Genomic DNA, 23,375 nt, shown 5'->3' on the forward strand with positions numbered 1-23,375 from the left:
AGGCAACATCCTGGTGAACCTCCTCTGCACCCTTTCCAAAGCATCCACATCCTTTTGATAATGTGGCGACCAGAACTGTACGCAGTATTCCAAATGTGGCCGAACCAAAGTCCTATACAACTGTAACATGACCTGCCAACTCTTGTACTCAATGCCCCGTCCGATGAAGGACATGTGAGAGATGACAGTGTGACACAGTATTTCAGCACAGAAACAGGCCATTCGGCCCAACAGATCCATGTCTATACCCCACACAAGCACCTCTTCATCTCACCCCATCACCATATCCTTCTATTGCTTTTTCTCTCCAGCTTCCCCCTTAAATACATCCACACTATTAACTTCACCCAATCCCTGTGGGAGCGAGTTGCACATTCTCACCACTCTGTGGGGAAAGATGTTTCTCCTGAATTCCCTGACTGCATTTATTACTATCTTATATTGACGGTCCCGAGTTCTGATCTCACCCACAAGTGGAAACGTCTTCTCCACACAGGGCCCATCGAAACTGCCATGATTTTAAAGACCTCTATTAGGCCACGGTTCAAGCGTTCTCACTTCTGGAGAAAACCGCCCCAGCCTGTTCAGTCTTTCCTGATAGTTATATGGAACCTCTCAGTTCTGGGATCATCCTTGTTTGCATCTTCACGAGGGTCTCTATATCCTTTTTATAATATGGAGACAAGAACTGTGCACAGTGCTCCAAGTGTGGTCGAACCAAGGGATATGGAGATCTGAACTGTACACGGAGCTCCACGTGTGGTCTAACCAAGCGATATGGAGACTGGAACGCTGCACAGTGCTCCAAGTGTGATCTAACCAAGGGATATGGAGACCGGAACTGTCCACAGTGCTCCAAGTGCTGTTGAACCAAGGGATATAGAGATTGGAACTGTGCACAGTGCTCCAAGTGTGGTCTAACCAAGGGATATGGAGACCAGAACTGTGCACAGTGCTCCAAGTGTGATCAACCAAGGTATATGGAGACCGGAACTGTACACAGTGCTTCAAGTGTGGTCTGACCAAGGTATATGGAGATTGGAACTGTGCACAGTGCTTGAAGAGTGGTCTAACGAATGGATATGGAGACCGGAACTGTGAACAGTGCTCCAAGTGTGGTCTAACCGAGGGATATGGAGACCAGAACAGAGCACAGTGCTCCAAGTGTGGTCCAACCAAGACATATGGAGATCACAACTGTGCACAGTGCTCCATGTGTGGTCCAACCAAGGTATATGGAGACTGGAATTGTGCACAGTGCTCCAAGTGTGGTCCAACCAAGGGAAATGGAGAGCAAAACTGTGCACAGTGCTCCACGTGTCGTCTAACCAAGGGATGCGGAGATCAGAACTGTGCACAATGCTCCAAGTGTGGTCTAACCAAGGGATATGGAGACCAGAATTGTCACAACTATGTATCTCACTGCTTGATCTCACTGATATATCACTGGTTATATCACAAGTTATCTCACTGCTTTATCTCACTGATATGGGTTGGTACCTGGGATCTCGATGCAGTGGCCATTTCGGAGACTTGGGTAGAGCAGGGGCAGGAATGCATGTTGCAGGTTCCAGGATTTAGATGTTTCAGTAAGAACAGAGAAGATGGTAAAAGAGGGGGGGGGGGTGTGGCATTGTTAATCAAGGAGAGTATTACTGCGACAGAAAGGACGTTTGAGGACTCGTCTACTGAGGTAGTATGGGCCGAGGTTAGAAACAGGAGAGGTGAGGTTACCCTGTTGGGAGTCTTTTATAGACCTCCAAATAGTTCCAGAGATGTAGCGGAAAGGATAGCGAAGATGATTCTCGACAGGGGCGAGAGTAACAGGGTAGTTGTTCTGGGGGACTTTAACTTTCCAAATATAGACAGGAAATACTATAGTTCGAGTACTTTAGATGGGTCAGTTTTTGTCCAGTGTGTGCAGGAGGGTTTTCTGACACAGTATGTAGACAGGCCAACCAGGGGCGATGCCACATTGGATTTGGTACTGGGAAATGAACCCGGCCAGGTGTTAGATTTAGAGGTAGGTGAGCACTTTGGTGATAGTGATCACAATTCGGTTAGGTTTACCTGAGCGATGGGCAGGGACAGGTATTTACCGCAGGGCAAAAATTATAGCTGGGGGAAAGGAAATTATGATGTGATTAGGCAAGATTTAGGATGCGTAGGATGGGGAAGGAAACTGCAGGGGATGGGAACAATCGAAATGTGGAGCTTATTCAAGGAGCAGCTACTGCGTGTCCTTGAAAAGTATGTACCTATGAGGCAGGGAGGAACTTGTCGAGCGAGGGAGCCGTGGTTTACTAAAGAAGTTGAAGCGCTTGTCAAGAGGAAGAAGAAGGCTTATGTTAGGATGAGACGTGAAGGCTCAGTTAGGGCGCTTGAGAGCTACAAGCTAGCCAGGAAGGATCGAAAGGGAGAGCGAAGAAGAGCAAGGAGAGGGCACGAGAAGTCATTGGCGGATAGGATCAGGGAAAACCCGAAGGCTTTCTTTAGGTATATCAGGAATAAAAGAATGACTCGAGTTAGATTAGGGCCAATCAAGGATAGTAGTGGGAAGTTGTGTGTGGAATCAGAGGAGATAGGGGAAGTGTTAAATGAATATTTTGCGTCAGTATTTACAGTAGAGAAAGAAAATTTTGTTGAGGAGAATACTGAGATTCAGGCGACTAGGCTAGATGGGATTGAGGGTCACAAGGAGGAGGTGTTATCAATTTTGGAAAGTGTGAAAATAGATAAGTCCCCTGGGACAGATGGGATTTACCCTAGGATTCTCTGGGAAGCAAGGGAGGAGATTGCAGAGCCTTTGTCCTTGATCTTTGTGTCATCATTGTCGACAGGAATAGTGCCGGAAGACTGGAGGATAGCAAATGTTGTCCCCTTGTTCAAGAAGGGGAGTAGAGACAGCCCTGGTAACTATAGACCTGTGAGCCTTCCTTCAGTTGTGGGTAAAATGTTGGAAAAGGTTATAAGAGACAGGATTTATAATCATCTTGAAAAGAATAAGTTCATTCGCGATAGTCAGCACGGTTTTGTGAAAGGTAGGTCGTTCCTCACAAACCTTATTGAGTTTTTCGAGAAGGTGACCAAACAGGTGGATGAGGGTAAAGCAGTTAATGTGGTGTATATGGATTTCAGTAAGGCGTTTGATAAGGTTCCCCACGGTAGGCTATTGCAGAAAATACGGAAGTATGGGGTTGAAGGTGATTTAGAGCTTTGGATCAGAAATTGGCTAGCTGAAAGAAGACAGAGGTTGGTGGTTGATGGCAAATGTTCATCCTGGAGTTTAGTTACTCGTGGTGTACCGCAAGGATCTGTTTTGGGGCCACTGCTGTTTGTCATTTTTATAAATGACCTGGAAGAGGGTGTAGAAGGGTGGGTTAGTAAATTTGCAGATGACACTGAGGTCGGTGGAGTTGTGGATAGTGCCGAAGGATGTTGTAGGATACAAAGGGACATAGATAGGCTGCAGAGCTGGGCTGAGAGATGGCAAATGGAGTTTAATGCGGAAAAGTGTGAGGTGATTTACTTTGGAAGGAGCAACAGGAATGCAGAGTACTGGGCTAATGGGAAGATTCTTGGTAGTATAGATGAACAGAGAGATCTTGGTGTCCAGGTGCATAAATCCCTGAAGGTTGCTACCCAGGTTAATAGGGCTGTTAAGAAGGCATATGGTATGTTAGCTTTTATTAGTAGGGGGATCGAGTTTCGGAGCCACGACGTCATGCTGCAGCTGAACAAAACTCTGGTGAGACCGCACCTGGAGTATTGCGTGCAGTTCTGGTCACCGCATTATAGGAAGGATGTGGAAGCTATGGAAAGGGTGCAGAGGAGATTTACTAGGATGTTGCCTGGTATGGAGGGAAGGTCTTACGAGGAAAGGCTGAGGGACTTGAGGTTGTTTTCGTTGGAGAGAAGGAGGAGGAGAGGTGACTTAATAGAGACATATAAGATAATCAGAGGGTTAGATAGGGTGGATAGTGAGCGTCTTATTCATCGGATGGTGATGGCAAACACGAGGGGACATAGCTTTAAGTTGAGGGGTGATAGATATAGGACAGATGTGAGAGGTAGTTTCTTTACTCAGAGAGCAGTAAGGGCGTGGAACGCCCTGCCTGCAGCAGTAGTAGATTCGCCAACTTTAAGGGCATTTAAGTGGTCATTGGATAGACATATGGATGAAAATGGAATAGTGTAGGTCAGATGGTTTCACAGGTCGGCGCAACATCGAGGGCCGAAGGGCCTGTACTGCGCTGTAATGTTCTAATTCTAAAAATTCTAATGTATCACTGGTTGTATCGCAAGTTATCTCACTGCTTTGTCTCACTGATATATCACTGGTTATATCACAAGTTATCTCACTGCCTTATCTTGCTGATATATCACTGGTTATATCACAAGTTATCTCACTGCTTTATCTCACTGACATACCACCGGTTATATCATAAGGTAGCTCACTGCTTGAATCCCAGTTATACCGTTGGTTGATCCTACCTGATGCCTGTGCGATTTTAGCCATTATTATCAGACACGCGATGATGGATTTGATGTTCCATGATCCATTATTTCCTTAAATAGAGAAAGAAAAACTGTATTATGGCAGGCACACGGGTTGGATCAATGATCAAAGGTGAGAGAGAGAGAAACAGAGAAATGGAGAATCTCTGAATCACAGAATTGTTACACACCGAAGGAGGTCATTCAACCCATCCTGTCTGTACTGGCTCTCCGAACGAGCTGTTTACCTCCTGCCACTCCTCCTCCTTCTCCCTGCAGCCCTTCCCATTCTTCAGTTTCAGACAACAATCCAATTCCTTACTGAATTCCTCAATCAAACCTGCTTCCACACTCTCAGGCAGTACATTCCAGACCTCAAACAATCGCTGCATAAAAACATTTTTCCTCGTGTTGCCATTGCTTCTTTTACCAAACAGTTTAAATCTGTGCCCTCTTGTTCTCGATCCTTCCACAGATTCTCTCTATCTACTCTGTCCTGACCCCTCATGATTTTGAATACCTCTATCAAGTCACCTATCAGCCTTCTCTTCTCCAAGAAAAACAGCCCTAACTTCTCCAATTTATCTTCAGAAACGAAATTCCTCATCCCTGGAAATATTCTCGTGAATCTTTTCTGTACTCTCTCCAATGCCCTCACGTCCTTCCTCAAGTGCAGCGCCCAGAACTGGACACAATTCTCCAGCTGAGACCGAACTAGTGTCGAACACAAGTTCAACATAACTTCCTTGCTCTTGTACTCTATGCCCCTATTAATAAAGCCCAGAATACTGTATGCTTTATTAACCACTCTCTCAACCTGTCTTGCCACCTTTAATGACTTATGCACATATACATCCAGGTCCTTCTGCTCCTGCACCCCCTTTAGAATTGTACACTTTATTTTGTATTGTCTCTCCATGTTCTTCCAACCGAAATGAATCACCTCACATTTCTCTGTATTGAACTTCATCTGCCACCTGTCTGCCCATTTCACCAACTTGTCTATGTCCTTTTGAAGTTCTACACTATCCTCCTCACAGTTCACAATGCTTCCAAGTTTCATATCACTGCAAGTTTTGAAATTGTGCCCTGTACACCAAGGTCTAGGTCATTAATATATATCAGAAAAAGCAAGGGTCCCAACACTGATCCCGGGGGAACTCCACTGCAAACCTTCCTCCAGCCCGAACAACATCCATTAACCACTACTCTTTGTTTTCTGTCACTCAACGAAATTCATATCCATGTCCTTTTTATTCCATGAGATACAAGTTTACTCACAAGTCTGTTGTGTGACACTGTATCAAACGCCTTTTGAAAGTTCATGTGCACCACATCAACAGCATCGTCCTCATCAACCCTCTTTGTTACCTCCTCAAAAAACTCCAGCAAGTTAGTTAGCATGACTTTCACTGAAGAAATCCATTGCTGGCTTTGCTTAATGAACCCACATTCACCCAAGTGACTATTAATTTTGTCCCTAACTGTTGTTTCCAGAAGCTTCCCCACCACTGAAGTTAAACTGACTGGCCTGCAGTTGCTGGGCTTATCTTTACACCATTTTTTGAACAAGAGTGTAAGGTTTGCAATTCTCCAGTCCTCTGGCTCCACCCCCGAGTCTAAGGAAGACTGAAAAATTATGGTCAGTACCTCCGCAATTTCCACTCTCACTTCCCTCAGTATCCTTGATGCATCTCACCTGGTGCTTAATCAAATTTAAGTACACAGTCTATCCAATACCTCCTCCTAATCAATTTTAAATTATTCTAGTGTCTGACTTACTTCCTCTTTCACCGTGGCCTGGGTTGCATCTTCTTACTTGATAAAAACAGATACCTGCCTCCATGCATAAATCCCCTTTGTGGTCCCTAATCGATTCCACCCTCCCTTTTACTATTAATATGCCTATGAAGACTTCTGCATTCCCTTTTATGTTAGCTGCCAGTCTCTTCTCATACTCTCTCTTTGCTTCTCTCATATGTTTTTTCACTTCCCCTCTGAAGCTTCTATGTTCAGCCTGGTTCTCTTTTGTCTTATCGACCCGGCATCTGCAATAAGCACACTTTTTCTTCATCTTAATCTCTATTGTTATGACCTGGTGAGAAAGTTGTCCAGGGGTATTTTACTGTCTTCACCTGGTCTGACTGCAACAGGGTTTCATTTCAAACACACTGTGTTTTGAGCGCCCCCTTGGTGGATCCTTGTTCACCACTTTCCAATGAAAAGGTCAAGAAATGAGCATAAACAGGCTTTCTTTGGTGTAAAGAAGAAAAGTGAAATGCATTAAACCTTAAACTTAAACTCTAATATGGGAATTGTTTATAGATACATGCCCCACCACACGCTAGCATGCATACGATACACACATGAAAATAGGGGCAGAAAAGATAAGAAAAATTATGTAAAAAATGTTTGAGGCAATCTCTGAAGAGGGGTTTTTACTGTGCTTCAAGCTCGCTGTGGTCCTTGATTGGATGTCGTCTTGCTTTTCATTGGGGCCCAGTATTCTTCTTAAACCTTGTTCACTGCAGGAGACTTTTCTCTCTTGGGGTTCCTGTGACTTCAATGGGTCTTCAGTTCCGTGAGAAAGAAATGTGAGCAGGCAGGAGAGAGATCTTTTCAGTCCAGGCGTTAGTCATGTGACTGAACTGGTCTGACCTCTTCTTCTCTGTAATGGGGAAGCAAGGACTGGGGTCTCTTGTTGCAACACTGTCTGCCAGCATGCAAATGTCTTTCCAGTCAGGGGCTTGGCAATTCCTTGTGAAAGGTCAACTTTTCTTCCCAGCCATAATTTTAAGTTTTAATGTTCATGTGTCAAAATAATGTTTGCCTCAGTCTTGGTAGGTGGGGGTCTGCAGGACACCATCTCTTTTGTCATCCAAGGAGCTCTGGAGTTCTTTGCCCAACCTTTCCCCTTCATGTGTCTATACCTTGACTGCAGCCGAACTATCTCTTCTTTGAAGGCAACCCATTGTTCAGCTACTGTTTTGCCTGCCAACCTTTGATTCCAATTTATTTGTCCCAGCTCCATTCTTACCCCATTGAAGTTGGCTTTCCCCCAGTTAATTATTATTACTCTCGGCCAAACCATCTTCAGCTGCTTCATCACTGACCTTCCTTCAATCACAACGTCAGAAATGGGGATTGTCACTGATGATTGCACAATGTTCAGCACCATTCGTGACTCCTCAGATACTGAAGCAGTCTGTGCAGAAATGCAGCAAGACTTGGACAATATCCAGGCTTGGGCTGATAAGTGGCAAGTAACATTCGCGCCACACAAGTGCCAGGCAATGACCATCTCCAACAAGAGAGACAAGAGAGACCATCTCCCCATGACATTCAATGGTATTACCATCGCTGAAACCCCCACTGTCAACATCCTAGGGGCTACCATTGAGCAGAAACTGAACATGAAGTAGCCATATAAATGCAGTGGCTACAAGAGCAGGTCAGAGGCTAGGAATCCTGAGGCGAGTAACTCACCTCCTGACTCCCCAAACCTGTCCACCATCTACAAGGTACAAGTCAGGAGTGTTATGGAATACTCCCCACTTGCCTGGATTGGTGCAGCTCCAACAAAACTCAAGAAGATCAAGACCATCCAAGACAAAGCAGCCCTCTTGATTGGCACCCCATCTACAAACATTCACTCCCTCCACCACTGACACACAGTGGCAGCAGTGTGTACCATCTACAAGATGCACTGCAGCAATGCACCAAGGCTCCTTAGACATCACCTTCCAAACCCGTGATCTCTACCAACTAGAAGGACAAGGGTAGCAGACACATGGGAACACCACCACCTGCAAGTTCCCCTCCAAGTCACACACCATCCTGACTTGGAACTATATCGCCGTTCCTTCAATGTTTCCTGGTCAAAATCCTGGAACTCCCTTCCTAACAGCACTGTGGGTGTACCTACCCCACATGGACTGCAGCGGTTCAAGAAGGCAGTCCACCACCACCTTCTGAAGGGCAATTAGGGATGGGCAATAAATGCTGGTCTGGCCAGGGAGGCTCACATCCCATGAATGAATTTGAAAAAAAATTCACTTAGCCTATCGAAATCTCTCTGAAGCCTCATTTCATCCGCCTCACAACTCACATTCCCAACTAGTTTTGTGTCATCAGCAAACTTGGAAATATTACATTAGTTCCCCACCTCCAATTCATTGATTTGGATTGTGAATAGCTGGGGCCCAAGCACTGATCCTTGTAGTACCTCACTAGTCACAGCCTGCCAACCTGAGAATGACCCGTTTATTCCTACTCTCTGTTTCCTGTCCATTAACCAATTCTCAATTCATACCAGTATATCACCCCCAATCCCATGCACTCTAATTTTATTTACTAACTTCCTGTGTGGGACCTTATCAAAAGTCTTCTGAAAATCCAAATATACCTTCTTCTTTCGCCTCCTTGTCTCGAGAGACAATGGGTAAGCGCCTGAAGATGGTCAGTGGTTTGTGAAGCAGCACCTGGAGTGGTTATAAAGGCTAATTCCAGATTGACAGACTCTTCCACATCTACTGGCTCCCCCTGATCTATTCTGCTAGTTTTAGCTTCAAAAAACTCCAACAGGTTTGTCAAACATGATTTCCCTTTTACAAAAAAAACGAGAGATACTAGAGAACCAAGTCTCAAGCGAGAATGAGGAACTGAAAGAAATTACAATCAGTAAAAATGTTGTACTGGAGAAATTAATCGGATTGAAAGTTGATTAAATCCCCTGGACCTGATGATCTACATTCCCAGAGTGTTGAAAGAGGTGGCTGCAGAGATAGTGGATGCATTGGTGGTCATCTTCCAAAATTCTTTAGATACTGGAACAGTTCCTAAAGATTGGAAGTAGCAAATGTAACCCCACTCTTTAAGAAAGTAGGGAGAGAGAAAGTGGGGTACTACAGACCTGTTACTCTGATATTAGTTACAGAGAAAATGTTAGAATCTGTAATAAAGCATGTGATAACTGCATACTTAGAACATAATGGTAGGATTGGGCAGAGTCAACATGGATTTCCACCAACCCCAATAACCTTTCACCCCATTACTTATCAAGAATATCTACCTCTGCCTTCAAAATATTCAAAGACTCTGCTTCCACTGCCTTTTGAGTAAGAGAATTCCAAAGATTCCCAACACTCTGAAAGAAAAAAAATTCTCCTCATCCCTATCTTAAATGGACCACCCCTTATTTTTAAACAGTGACACCTCGTTCGAGATTCTCCCACAAGGGGAAACATCCTTTCCACATCCACCCTGTCAAGACCCCTCAGAATCTTATATGTTTCAATCAAGTCGCCTCTAACTCTTCTAAACTCCAGCAGATACAAGCCTAGTCTGTCCAATCTTTCCTCATAAGACAGACCGCCCATTCCAGATATTAGTCTAGTAAACCTTCTCTGAACTGCTTCCAATGCATTTACATCCCTCCTTAAATAAGGAGACCAGTACTGTACACAGTACTCCAGATGTGGTCTCACTAATGCCCTGTATAGCTAAAGCATAACCTCCCTACTTTTGCATTCAATTCCCCTCACGATAAACGATAATATTCTATTAGCTTTCCTAATTACGTGCTGCACCAGCAGACTAAACATTTGTGATTCATGCACTAGGACACCCAGATCCCTCTGCATCTCAGAGCTCTGCAATCTTTCACCATTTACATATTATGCTTCTTTTTTATTCTTCCTGCCAAAATGGACAACTTTGCAATTTCCCACATTCTACTCCATCTGCCAGAAGTGAATATGGGCCCATTGCTGTCTTTGCTAATCTTTTCCCTTTTTGCATACCTATGGAACTTTTTCGGTCTGTTCCTCTGCTCCTCGCTAGTTTACTTTCATATTATATTTTCTCTTTCTTTATCAGTTTCTTGGTCCTACTCTGCTGAATTCCAAAACACTCACAATCCTCAGGCTCACTACGTTTTTTGGCAACTTTAGAAGCTTCTTCCTTTGATTTAACACTACCTTTAATTTCTCTTGTTAGTCATCGTTGAATCATTTCTCCTGCTGGGTTTTTGTGCCTCAAAGGACTGTACATTTGTTGAAAGCCATGTATTAATTCTTTAAATGCTAACCACTTCCTGTCTACAGTAATACCTTTTTAATGTAGTTTCCCAATTTACTTTAAGACCCTAGTTTTGGATTGAACTACATCACTTTCAAACATAATGTAGAATTCTATAATATTATGGTCACTCTTTCCGAAAGGCTCCTTGACAACAAGATTAATAATCAACCCTTTTCTCTCTGCACAATACTATATCTAACATAGCTCGTTCTCCAATTGGTTCCTCAATATACTATTTTACTGTTCTAGAAAACCATCACATATACATAGGAAAGCTATAGGAAGATAGAAGAGAGGGAGAGACCAGGAGAGAGAGAGTGAGACAGAGGGAGAGAAGGATAGAGGGAGAGAGTAGAGATGAAGAGTGAGACAGAGAGAGGGAGAGAGGGAGCGAGTGGGAGATGAGAGAGAGAGGGGGCGAGAGAGTGAGAGGGAGGGAGAGAAGAAGAGTGGGAGTGAGGGGGGTAGGTTGAGGGAGAGGGTGGTGAGGCAGAGAGGGAGCAAGTGAATATGATTTCTTTTTACCTCCAATGTATCCACCAGCAGTTTTATCCGGGCTGCGAATTATCCCATTCTCCTGCTGTTAAACAGAGATAGAATTGAAAGTTTCTGACCGTGAATTGAGAACACGATGATAATTCCTCCTTGCCAGTCCAGGAGCAGCTTCACCTGCCAGCTCCGTACTGCGAGTGTCCACTGGATATTGCACTGTGGAAGGCTGCACCACGACTGAGCCCTGATTGCAACCGCACTCCCAAATGTCACCAACAGGGATCTCTGCACCGTCATCCAGCACAGGAGCTACAACTCAATCCAACCCGAGGTGTACTGAGGACCAATGTATCCTGCCTACCCCTCCCCACACACACTCCCACCCCCACCAGGGGCTGGGACCTGGGATCCTACTGGGCCTGTGCATGGATCTCAGTACCACAATGGGGGTTGGGAACCTGGGATCTTGTGTCTGTGTGTGGAGCTCAGTCCCACACTGGGGGGCGGGAAGGGGGAGATGTGTGATCTTGCTGTGCCTGTGTTTGGAGCTCAGCACCATATTGGAGTGGTCTGTAACCTGGGAACTTTCTGTGCCTGTGTTGTGGTCTGAGGACCACACTAGGCCTTGGGACATGGGATCTTGCTGTGCCTGTATTTGGGTCTCGGGATCACACTGGGAGGGAGGGACCTGGGATCTTGCTGTGCTTGTGTGTGGGTCATGGGACCACACTGGGAGGGAGGGACCTGGGATTTTCCTGTGCCTGTGTTTGGGTCTGAGGAGCACAGTGGGCCTTGGGTCATGGGATCTTGCTGTGCCTGTGCTTAGGTCTCAGTCCAGCACTGGGCCCTGAGTCATGGGATCTTGCTGTGCCTGTGTTTGGGTCTCAGGACCACACTGTGGCCTGGAACATGGGATCTTGCTGTGCCTGCATTTGGGTCTCGGGACCATACTGGGAATGAGGGACCAGGGATCTTGCTGTGATTCCGTGTTTGGGTCTCAGTAGCACACCGGGGCCTGGGACATGGGATCTTGCTGTGCCTGTGTTTGGATCTCAGGACCATACTGGGCCCAGGGATGTTGCTGTGCCTGTGTGTGGGTCGCAGGACCACACTGGGGCCTGGAACATGGGATCTTGCTGTGCCTGTGTTTGGCTCTCGGAACCACAGTGGGAGAGAGGGACCTGGGATCTTGCAGTGCCTGTGTTTTGGTCTCAGTATCACCCTGGGAGCTGGGATCTTGCTGTGCCTGTGTTTGGCCCTCGGGACCACAGTGGGCCCTGGGAGCTGGGATCTTGTTGTGCCTGTGTTTGGATCTCAGGACCACATTGGACCCTGGGAGCTGGGATCTTGCTGTGCCTGTGTTTCGCTCTCGGGACCACATTGGGCCCTTGGAGCTGGGATCTTGCTGTGCCCGTGTTTGGCTCTATGGACCACTTTGGCCCTGGGAGCTGGGATCTTACTGTGCCTGTGTTTGGCTCTCGGGACCACAGTGGGCCTTGGGACATGGGATCTTTCAGTGCCTGTGTTTGGCTCTCTGGACCACAGTGGGCCCTGGGACATGGGCTCTTGCTGTGCCTGTGTTTGGGCCACACTGGGCCCTTGGAGCTGGGATCTTGCTGTGCCTGTGTTTGGCTCTTAGGACCACAGTGGACCCTGGGAGCTGGGATCTTGCTGTGCCTGTGTTTGGCTCTCGGGATCACTCAGGGACCTGGGACATGGGATCTTGCTGTGCCTGTGTTTGGCTCTCGAGACCACAGTGGGCCCTGGGAGCTGGGATCATGCTGTGCCTGTGTTTGGCTCTGTGGAACACATTGGCCCTGTGAGCTGGGATCTTACTGTGTCTGTGTTTGGCTCTCGGGACCACAGTGGGCCTTGGGTCATGGGATTTTGCTGTGCCTGTGTTTGGCTCTCTGGACCACAGTGGGCCCTGGGAAATGGGATCTTGCTGTTCCTGTGTTTGGACCACACTGGGTCCTTGGTGCTGGGATCTTGCTGTGCCTGTGTCTGGCTCTTAGGACCACAGTGGACCCTGGAAGCTGGGATATTGCATGCCCGTGTTTGGCTCTCTGGACCACAGTGGGCCCTGGGAGCTGGGATCTGGCTGTGCCTGTGTTTGGCTCTCGGGACCACAATGGGCCCTGGGACATGGGATCTTGCTGTGCCTGTGTTTGGGTCTGGGAGACACAGTGGGCCCTCGGACATGGGATCTTGCTGTGCCTGTGTTTGGGTCTGGGAGACACAGTGGGCCCTGGAACATGGGATCATGCAGTGCCTGTGTTGCGCTCTCAGGGCAACAGTGGGCCCTGGGACATGGGATCTTGCTGTGCCTGTGTTTGGCTTTCGGGACCACACTGGGCCCTGGGACAGTATAATCCAGGTTCTGAGAGGTGGAACAGGCTTGGTGGGGCCTACCTGCAATGAGATGTTGGTCTCCACCCAAAATCATTCTCCTGGCCAAGAAACTCACCTCAGCCGCATTCTCGGTCGAAATCTTCACTGACAATTGGAGAGCTTTTCCAAACACTCGGAAATCATCCAGCATCATCTGTCAAAATCAATTAAGAGTTCATAAGTTTGGCGGGGGGCAGGAGTCCCACTGTTTGGGGATGGGGGGAGTCCCACAATAACTTGCATTTATATATTTACTTTATTGTATTTACATAGCCTCGTTAACATCCCAAGCTGCTTTGCATCAAACAAGATTCAACACTGAGACACTTAAGGAGATCTTAATGATAGGCGAGCAAAGGCTTGGTGAAAGAGGGAGGTTTTATGGAGGAGCGAGAGCGAGAGAGAGTGGCGGAGAGGTTTAGGGAGGGAATTCCAGAGCTCAGGGCCCAGGCAGCTGAAGGCAGGGCCGCCAATTGTGGAGCGATGGGAATCGGGGGATGTTCAAGAGGCCGGAATTGGAGTAGTGCGGAGATCTCGGTAGGTTGTCGGGGCTGGAGGAGGTTAAAGAGGTAGCGAGGGCTGAATTAGGTGGAGGAAGTTAGAGATAGGGAGGGTTGTAGGGGCTGGAGGAGCTTACAGAGATAGGGTGGGTTGTAGGGTTGGAGGAGGTTACAGAGATAGTGAGGTTTGTAGGGGTGGAGGAGGTCACAGAGACAGGGAAGGCTGTAGGGGTGGAGGCGGTTACAGAGATAGTGAGGGTTGTAGGGGCAGAAAGCGGTTACAGAGATAGGGAAGGTTGTAGGGTTGGAGGAGGTTACAGAGATAGGGAGGGTTTTCGGGGTGGAGGAGGTTACAGAGATAGGGAAGGTTGTCGGGGCTGGAGGAGGTCACAGAAATAGGGAAGGTTGAAGGGGTGGAGGAGGTTACAGAGATAGGGAAGGTTGTAGCGGTGGAGGAGTTTTCAGAGATAGCGTGGGTTGAAGAGGCTGGAGGCAGTTACAGTGACAGGGAAGGCTGGAGGGCTGGAGGAGGTTACAGACATAGGGAGGGTTGCCGGGGTGGTGGACGTTACAGAGATAGGGAAGGTTGTAGGGGTGGAGGAGGTTACAGAGATCAGGAAGGTTGTAGGCGTGGAGCTGGTTGCAGAGATAGGGAACGTTGTAGGGGTGGAGGAGGTTACAGAGATAGGGAAGGTTGTAGGACTGGACGAGGTTACAGAGATAGGGAGGGTTGTAGGGGTGGAGGAGGTTACAGAGATGGGGAAGGCTGCAGCGGTGGAGGAGTTTTCAGAGATAGCGTGGGTTGAAGAGGCTGGAGGCGGTTACAGTGATAGGGAAGGCTGGAGGGCTGGAGGAGGTTACAGACATTGGGAGGGTTGCCGGGGTGGTGGACGTTACAGAGATAGGGAAGGTTGTAGGGGTGGAGGAGGTTACAGAGATAGGGAAGGTTGTCGGCGTGGAGCTGGTTGCAGAGATAGGGAACGTTGTAGGGGTGGAGGAGGTTACAGAGATAGGGAAGGTTGTAGGACTGGAGGAGGTTACAGAGATTGTGAGGGTTGTAGGGGTGGAGGAGGTTGCAGAGATCGGGAGGGCTGTAGGGGCAGGAGGAGGTAACAGAGATAGGGAAGTTTGGAGGGTTGGAGGAGGTTACAGAGATAGTGAGGTTTGTAGGGGTGGAGGAGGTCACAGAGACAGGGAAGGCTGTAGGGGTGGAGGCGGTTACAGAGATAGTGAGGGTTGTAGGGGTGGAGGAGGTGAGAGTGATAGCGAGGTTTGTCGGGGTGGAGGAGGTTACAGAGATAGGGAGGGTTGTAGGTGTGGAGGAGTTTACAGAGATAAGGAAGGTTGCAGGGGTGGAGGAGGTTACAGAGATGGGGAAGGCTGTAGGGGTGGAGGAGTTTAGAGAGATAGGTAGGGTTGTAGGGGCTGGAGGAGGTTACAGAAATAGGGAAGGTTGTGGGGTTGGAGGAGGTTACAGATTTGGGGAAGTCTGTGGTGGTGGAGGAGGTTAGAGAGATAGGGAGTGTTGTAGGGACTGGAGTAGGTTACAGTGATAGCGAGGGTTGTCGGGCTGGAGGCGTTTACTGAGATAAGGAAGGTTGTAGGGGTGTTGGAGGTTACAGAGATAGGGAAGTCTGTAGGGGCTGGTGGAGGTTACAGAGAAATGGAGGGTTGTAGGGGCTGGAGGAGATTACAGAGATAGGGAAGGTTGTCGGGGTGGAGGAGGTTACAGAGATGGGGAAGGCTGCAGGCGTGGAGGAGGTTACAGAGATAGGGAGTGCTGTAGGGACTGGTGGAGGTTACAGAGATAGGGAGGGTTGTAGGGGCTGGAGGAGGTTACAGAGATCCAGAAGGTTGCGGGGTTGGAGGAGGTTACATATTTGGGGTAGTCTGTGGTGGTGGAGGAGGTTAGAGAGATAGGGAGTGTTGTAGGGACTGGAGTAGCTTACAGTGATAGCGAGAGTTGTCGGGCTGGAGGCGTTTACTGAGATAGGGAAGGTTGTAGGGGTGGAGGAGGTTACAGAGATAGGGAGTGCTGTAGGGACTGGAGGAGGTTACAGAGAGAGCCAGGGTAGTCTGGGTGGAGGAGGTGACATAGATAGGGAAGGTTGTAGGACTGGAGGAGGTTACAGAGATAGGGAGGGTTGTAGGGGTGGCGGAGATTACAGAGATGGGGAAGGCTGTAGCGGTGGAGGAGTTTACAGAGATTGTGAGGGTTGTTGGGGTGGAGGAGGTTGCAGAGATCGGGAGGGCTGTAGGGGCTGGAGGAGGTAACAGAGACAGGGAAGTTTGTAGGGTTGGAGGAAGTTACAGAGATAGTGAGGTTTGTAGGGGTGGAGGAGGTCACAGAGACAGGGAAGGCTGTAGGGGTGGAGGCGGTTACAGAGATAGTGAGGGTTGTAGGGGTGGAGGAGGTGAGAGTGATAGCGAGGTTTGTCGGGGTGGAGGAGGTTACAGAGATAGGGAGGGTTGTAGGGGTGGAGGAGTTTACAGAGATAAGGAAGATTGTAGGGGTGGAGGAGGTTACAGAGATGGGGAAGGCTGTAGGGGTGGAGGAGTTTACAGAGATAGGTAGGGTTGTAGAGGCTGGAGGAGGTGACAGAGATAGGGAAGGTTGTAGGGGTGGAGTAGATTGCAGAGATGGGGAAGGCTGTAGGGGTGTTGGAGGTTACAGAGATAGGGAAGTCTGTAGGGGCTGGTGGAGGTTACAGAGAAATGGAGGGTTGTAGGGGCTGGAGGGGATTACAGAGATAGGGAAAGTTGTAGGGGTGGAGGAGGTTACAGAGATGGGGAAGGCTGTAGGGGTGGAGTAGATTGCAGAGATGGGGATGGCTGTAGGGGTGTTGGAGGTTGCAGAGATAGGGAAGTCTGTAGGGGCTGGTGGAGGTTCCAGAGAAATGGAGGATTGCAGGTGCTGGAGGAGATTACAGAGATCGGGAAGGTTGTAGGGGTGGAGGACGTTACAGAGATGGGGAAGACTGTAGGGGTGGAGGAGTTTACACAGATAGGGAGTGCTGTAGGGACCGGAAGAGGTTACAGAGATAGGGAGGGTTGTAGGGGCTGGAGGAGGTTACAGAGATAGGGAGGGTTGTAGGGGTGGAGGAGGTTACAGAGATGGGGAAGGCTGCAGCGGTGGAGGAGTTTTCAGAGATAGCGTGGGTTGAAGAGGCTGGAGGCGGTTACAGTGATAGGGAAGGCTGGAGGGCTGGAGGAGGTTACAGACATTGGGAGGGTTGCCGGGGTGGTGGACGTTACAGAGATAGGGAAGGTTGTAGGGGTGGAGGAGGTTACAGAGATAGGGAAGGTTGTCGGCGTGGAGCTGGTTGCAGAGATAGGGAACGTTGTAGGGGTGGAGGAGGTTACAGAGATAGGGAAGGTTGTAGGACTGGAGGAGGTTACAGAGATTGTGAGGGTTGTAGGGGTGGAGGAGGTTGCAGAGATCGGGAGGGCTGTAGGGGCAGGAGGAGGTAACAGAGATAGGGAAGTTTGGAGGGTTGGAGGAGGTTACAGAGATAGTGAGGTTTGTAGGGGTGGAGGAGGTCACAGAGACAGGGAAGGCTGTAGGGGTGGAGGCGGTTACAGAGATAGTGAGGGTTGTAGGGGTGGAGGAGGTGAGAGTGATAGCGAGGTTTGTCGGGGTGGAGGAGGTTACAGAGATAGGGAGGGTTGTAGGTGTGGAGGAGTTTACAGAGATAAGGAAGGTTGCAGGGGTGGAGGAGGTTACAGAGATGGGGAAGGCTGTAGGGGTGGAGGAGTTTAGAGAGATAGGTAGGGTTGTAGGGGCTGGAGGAGGTTACAGAAATAGGGAAGGTTGTGGGGTTGGAGGAGGTTACAGATTTGGGGAAGTCTGTGGTGGTGGAGGAGGTTAGAGAGATAGGGAGTGTTGTAGGGACTGGAGTAGGTTACAGTGATAGCGAGGGTTGTCGGGCTGGAGGCGTTTACTGAGATAAGGAAGGTTGTAGGGGTGTTGGAGGTTACAGAGATAGGGAAGTCTGTAGGGGCTGGTGGAGGTTACAGAGAAATGGAGGGTTGTAGGGGCTGGAGGAGATTACAGAGATAGGGAAGGTTGTCGGGGTGGAGGAGGTTACAGAGATGGGGAAGGCTGCAGGCGTGGAGGAGGTTACAGAGATAGGGAGTGCTGTAGGGACTGGTGGAGGTTACAGAGATAGGGAGGGTTGTAGGGGCTGGAGGAGGTTACAGAGATCCAGAAGGTTGCGGGGTTGGAGGAGGTTACATATTTGGGGTAGTCTGTGGTGGTGGAGGAGGTTAGAGAGATAGGGAGTGTTGTAGGGACTGGAGTAGCTTACAGTGATAGCGAGAGTTGTCGGGCTGGAGGCGTTTACTGAGATAGGGAAGGTTGTAGGGGTGGAGGAGGTTACAGAGATAGGGAGTGCTGTAGGGACTGGAGGAGGTTACAGAGAGAGCCAGGGTAGTCTGGGTGGAGGAGGTGACATAGATAGGGAAGGTTGTAGGACTGGAGGAGGTTACAGAGATAGGGAGGGTTGTAGGGGTGGCGGAGATTACAGAGATGGGGAAGGCTGTAGCGGTGGAGGAGTTTACAGAGATTGTGAGGGTTGTTGGGGTGGAGGAGGTTGCAGAGATCGGGAGGGCTGTAGGGGCTGGAGGAGGTAACAGAGACAGGGAAGTTTGTAGGGTTGGAGGAAGTTACAGAGATAGTGAGGTTTGTAGGGGTGGAGGAGGTCACAGAGACAGGGAAGGCTGTAGGGGTGGAGGCGGTTACAGAGATAGTGAGGGTTGTAGGGGTGGAGGAGGTGAGAGTGATAGCGAGGTTTGTCGGGGTGGAGGAGGTTACAGAGATAGGGAGGGTTGTAGGGGTGGAGGAGTTTACAGAGATAAGGAAGATTGTAGGGGTGGAGGAGGTTACAGAGATGGGGAAGGCTGTAGGGGTGGAGGAGTTTACAGAGATAGGTAGGGTTGTAGAGGCTGGAGGAGGTGACAGAGATAGGGAAGGTTGTAGGGGTGGAGTAGATTGCAGAGATGGGGAAGGCTGTAGGGGTGTTGGAGGTTACAGAGATAGGGAAGTCTGTAGGGGCTGGTGGAGGTTACAGAGAAATGGAGGGTTGTAGGGGCTGGAGGGGATTACAGAGATAGGGAAAGTTGTAGGGGTGGAGGAGGTTACAGAGATGGGGAAGGCTGTAGGGGTGGAGTAGATTGCAGAGATGGGGATGGCTGTAGGGGTGTTGGAGGTTGCAGAGATAGGGAAGTCTGTAGGGGCTGGTGGAGGTTCCAGAGAAATGGAGGATTGCAGGTGCTGGAGGAGATTACAGAGATCGGGAAGGTTGTAGGGGTGGAGGACGTTACAGAGATGGGGAAGACTGTAGGGGTGGAGGAGTTTACACAGATAGGGAGTGCTGTAGGGACCGGAAGAGGTTACAGAGATAGGGAGGGTTGTAGGGGCTGGAGGAGGTTACAGAGATAGGGAAGGTTGTACGGCTGGAGGAGGTTACAGATTTGGGGTAGTCTGTGGTGGTGGAGGAGGTTAGAGAGATAGGGAGTGTTGTAGGGACTGGAGTAGGTTACAGTGATAGCGAGGGTTGTCGGGCTGGAGGCGTTTACTGAGATAGGGAAGGTTGTAGGGGTGGAGGAGGTTACAGAGATAGGGAGTGCTGTAGGGACTGGAGGAGGTTACAGAGATAGGGAGGGTCGTAGGGGCTGGAGGTGGTTTCAGAGATTGGGATGGATGTTGGGGCTGGAGGCGTTTACAGAGATAGGGAAGGTTGTAGGGGTGGAGGAGGTTGCAGAGATTGGGAGTGTTGTAGGGAATGGAGGAGGTTACAGTGAGAGCGAGGGTTCTCGGGGTGGAGGAGGTCACAGAGATAGGGAGGGTTGTAGGGGCTGGAGGAGGTTACAGAGATAGGGAAGGTTGTAGGGGTGGAGGAGGTTACAGAGATAGGGAGGGTTGTAGGAGTGGGGGAGGTTACAGAGATAGGGAGTGTTGTAGGGACTGGAGGAGATTACAGTGATAGCGAGGGATGTCGGGGTGGAGGAGGTTACAGAGATAGGGAATGTTGCAGGGGTGGAGGAGGTTACAGAGATAGGGAGGGTTGTAGGGGTGGAGTAGATTGCAGAGATGGGGAAGGCTGTAGGGGTGTTGGAGGTTACAGAGATAGGGAAGTCTGTAGGGGCTGGTGGAGTTTACAGAGAAATGGAGGGTTGTAGGGGCTGGAGGAGATGACAGAGATAGGGAAGGTTGCAGGGGTGGAGGAGGTTACAGAGATGGGGAAGTCTGTAGGGGTGGAGGAGGTTACAGAGATAGGGAGTGCTGTAGGGACTGGAGGAGGTTACAGAGATAGGGAGGGTTGTAGGGGCTGGAGGAGTTTACAGAGATAGGGAAGGTTGTCGGGCTGGAGGAGGTTACAGATTTGGGGAAGTCTGTGGTGGTGGAGGAGGTTCGAGAGATAGGGAGTGTTGTAGGGACTGGAGTAGGTTACAGTGATAGCGAGGGTTGTCGGGCTGGAGGCGTTTACTGAGATAGTGAAGTTTGTAGGGGTGGAGGAGGTTACAGAGATAGGGAGTGCTGTAGGGACTGGAGGAGGTTACAGAGAGAGCCAGGGTTGTCTGGGTGGAGGAGGTTTCAGAGATAGGGAGGGTTGTAGGGGCTGGAGGTGGTTTCAGAGATAGGGATGGTTGCAGGGGCTGGAGGAGGTTACAGAGATAGGGAAGGTTGTAGGGGTGGAGGAGGTTACAGAGATAGGGAGGGTTGTAGGAGTGGGGGAGGTTACAGTGAGAGCGAGGGTTGTCGGGGTGGAGGAGGTTACAGAGATAGGGAGGGTTGTAGGGGCTGGAGGTGGTTACAGAGATAGGGAGGGTTGTAGGGCTGGAGGTGGTTGCAGAGATAGGGAAGGTTGTAGGGACTGGAGGAGATTACAGTGATAGCGAGGGATGTCGGGGTGGAGGAGGTGACAGAGATAGGGAATGTTGCAGAGGTGGAGGCGGTTACACAGATAGGGAAGGTTGTCAGTGTGGAGGAGGTTGCAGAGTTAGGGACGGTTGTCGGGGTGGAGGAGGTTGCAGAGTTAGGGAAGGTTGTCGGGGTGCAGGAGGTTTCTGAGTTCGGGAAGGTTATCGGGGTGGAGGAGGTTACTGAGATAGGGATGGTTGTCGGGGTGGAGGAGGTTACAGAGTTAGGGAAGTTTGTAGGGGTGGAGGAGGTTGCAGAGATAGGGAAGGTTGTAGGGGTGGAGGAGGTTACAGCGTTAGGGATGGGCCGAGCATGCCATGTGGGGATTTGAAGACTGGGATTCGCATTTTCGAATGGTGGTGTTGCTGGACTGGGAGGGTCTGTGAGCACGGGGAGGAGATGAAGGGCGAAGGGAATCAGTGTCATTGCGGGACACAGGAGAGCAGGGTACTGGCTAAATTCCTGCTCTCCCTCCCACGAGCAGTTCAGACTATGCCAAGCGTGCAGCCTGGGCCTTTCCTGAGCCTGTACCCACCTTGTATTTGGTGTGCAGAAAGATCCCGGGCTGTGATCTGCGATGGAGTTCCAATCTCCAAGCGAATCCTTCTCTCTCTCTGCCCTCAAACTTTGGGGTCACTTCTCACTCTCGTGGGGCACAATCCGTTCAGGCAATCGCCGAAATATCTCTGATAATAATTACCAGAGGCCTGGTTCTTAATCTTGTCGGTATTGAGCGGAAATGATTGCGAAAGAGAATGAGGGAGGGACTTTCCTCCTCTTCACATCATCATTTTCATTCATGCACATGATGTGGGTGTCGCTGCGAGGTCACAGTGGTTTTTATTACCCATCCCCTCATACCACTCTGCGAAAGTGGCATTGAGTGCCTCACTCTATCTGCCATTACTGAGGGCAACACTGCTGTGGGTCAGCAGTCCGTATGTTGTGTGTAAGGGCAGCAGCTCTCTGTCAAAGGAGAGGCTCTCACTTCCAGATCAGCACACACACACACGCAGCTCCATAGAGCACACACAGACACAGAAACAGAGACCCTCAAAACACCCTCACACACTCACACACTCACACACAGACTCCCTCTCACAGACACACACACGCACACAGAGATCCATAGAGCACACAGACACAGACACCCTCACACACAGATACAGACACAGACACCCTCACACAGACACACAGATGCCCTCAAAACACCCTCACACACTCACACACACAGCTCCCATAGAGCACACACACACAGTCACAGACACACAGACGCCCTCAAGACACACTCACACACAGATACACACAGACACAGACACCCTCACACACACAGACACACCCTGTACAACCTGCTCCATCACATCACTCCACACACACACACACACACACACACACACACACACACACACACACACACACACACACACACACACCACACATACACAGAGACACAGACACCCTCACACACATACACACACACAGAAAAATCACACATGCAGACACACACACACACTCAGGCATACACACAGACTCACACAGAATTACACATACACACACGCAGATGCAACACTCACACAAGCATGGACATACACACACACACACAGCTCTATAGAGCACACATACAGATGCACATCACCCTCACACATCCTCATGACATCCTCAAACACGCACAAAAATCACTCACTCACGGATACACGTGTGTCGGTGTGTGAATGAGTGTGTCTGTGTCTGCGAGTGTGGCTGTGTGTCTGTATGAGTGTCTGTGTTTGTGGGGGAATGTGTGTGTGTGTGCGTGTGTGTGTGTGGCGTGGAGTGTGAGAGTGTGTGTGTGTGAATATGTGTGTTTGTCTGTATGGGAATGAAATGTGTGAATGGGTGTGTGTGAGTGGATGTGTGTTTGTGAGTGTGTGAGTGAGTTTGAGTGTGTGAGGAAATGAGAGTTTGAGTGTGTGGAAATGAATTGTGTATGTGAGTGAGATTGAGTGTGGGCATATGTGTGAATAAGAGTGAGTGAGTCTGTATGTGTGGAAATGTGTTGTGTGTGAGTTTGAGTGTGTGTGTGTAGGTGAATGAGTGTGAGTGTGTGTATATGTATGTGAATGAATGTGTGTGACAGTGTCTGTGTGGGAATGAGGTGTGTGTGTGTGTGTGTGTGTGTGTGTGTGTGTGTGTGTGTGTGTGTGTGTGTGTGTGTGCCTGCCTTTGAAGGTATGAGTTGTGAGTGTGTGCCTGTGAGAGTCTGTGTGAGATATACACAGACTCACAGAAAGACACACACATGCAGATAGGAAAGAATATGCACACATAGAAAGAGAGGACACAGACAGGCAGAGAAAGACAGAGACAGATAGACACACAGACACAGACAGGAAGAGAGACACACACATACAAAGCACAGAGACACAGACAGGCAGAGAGACAGACAGAGACAAAGGCAAGCAAAGACAGACACACACACATACACACAGACAGAGACAAGCAGAGAGAGATGT

The 23,375-nt window shown here is 49.3% G+C and overlaps 1 protein-coding gene across 1 annotated transcript in view; it reads right to left on the reverse strand.

The window, feature by feature from the left end:
- The window catches only part of LOC137345319 (CD276 antigen homolog), a 38,985-nt gene extending 17,341 nt beyond the window's left edge, over window positions 1-21,644 (reverse strand). The window contains exons 1-4 of the mRNA XM_068008817.1: window positions 21,419-21,644; window positions 13,538-13,615; window positions 11,104-11,158; window positions 4,495-4,569 (exon numbers count right to left, since the gene is read on the reverse strand). Coding sequence (XP_067864918.1) covers window positions 4,495-4,569; window positions 11,104-11,158; window positions 13,538-13,615 — 208 coding nt within the window. The 5' untranslated portion in view covers window positions 21,419-21,644. The remainder of the gene's footprint in view (window positions 1-4,494; window positions 4,570-11,103; window positions 11,159-13,537; window positions 13,616-21,418) is intronic.
- Between the last annotated feature and the right edge of the window lie 1,731 nt (window positions 21,645-23,375).

This window comes from Heterodontus francisci, chromosome 28 (genome assembly GCF_036365525.1).
Source record: "Heterodontus francisci isolate sHetFra1 chromosome 28, sHetFra1.hap1, whole genome shotgun sequence".
Lineage (NCBI taxonomy): Eukaryota > Metazoa > Chordata > Chondrichthyes > Heterodontiformes > Heterodontidae > Heterodontus > Heterodontus francisci.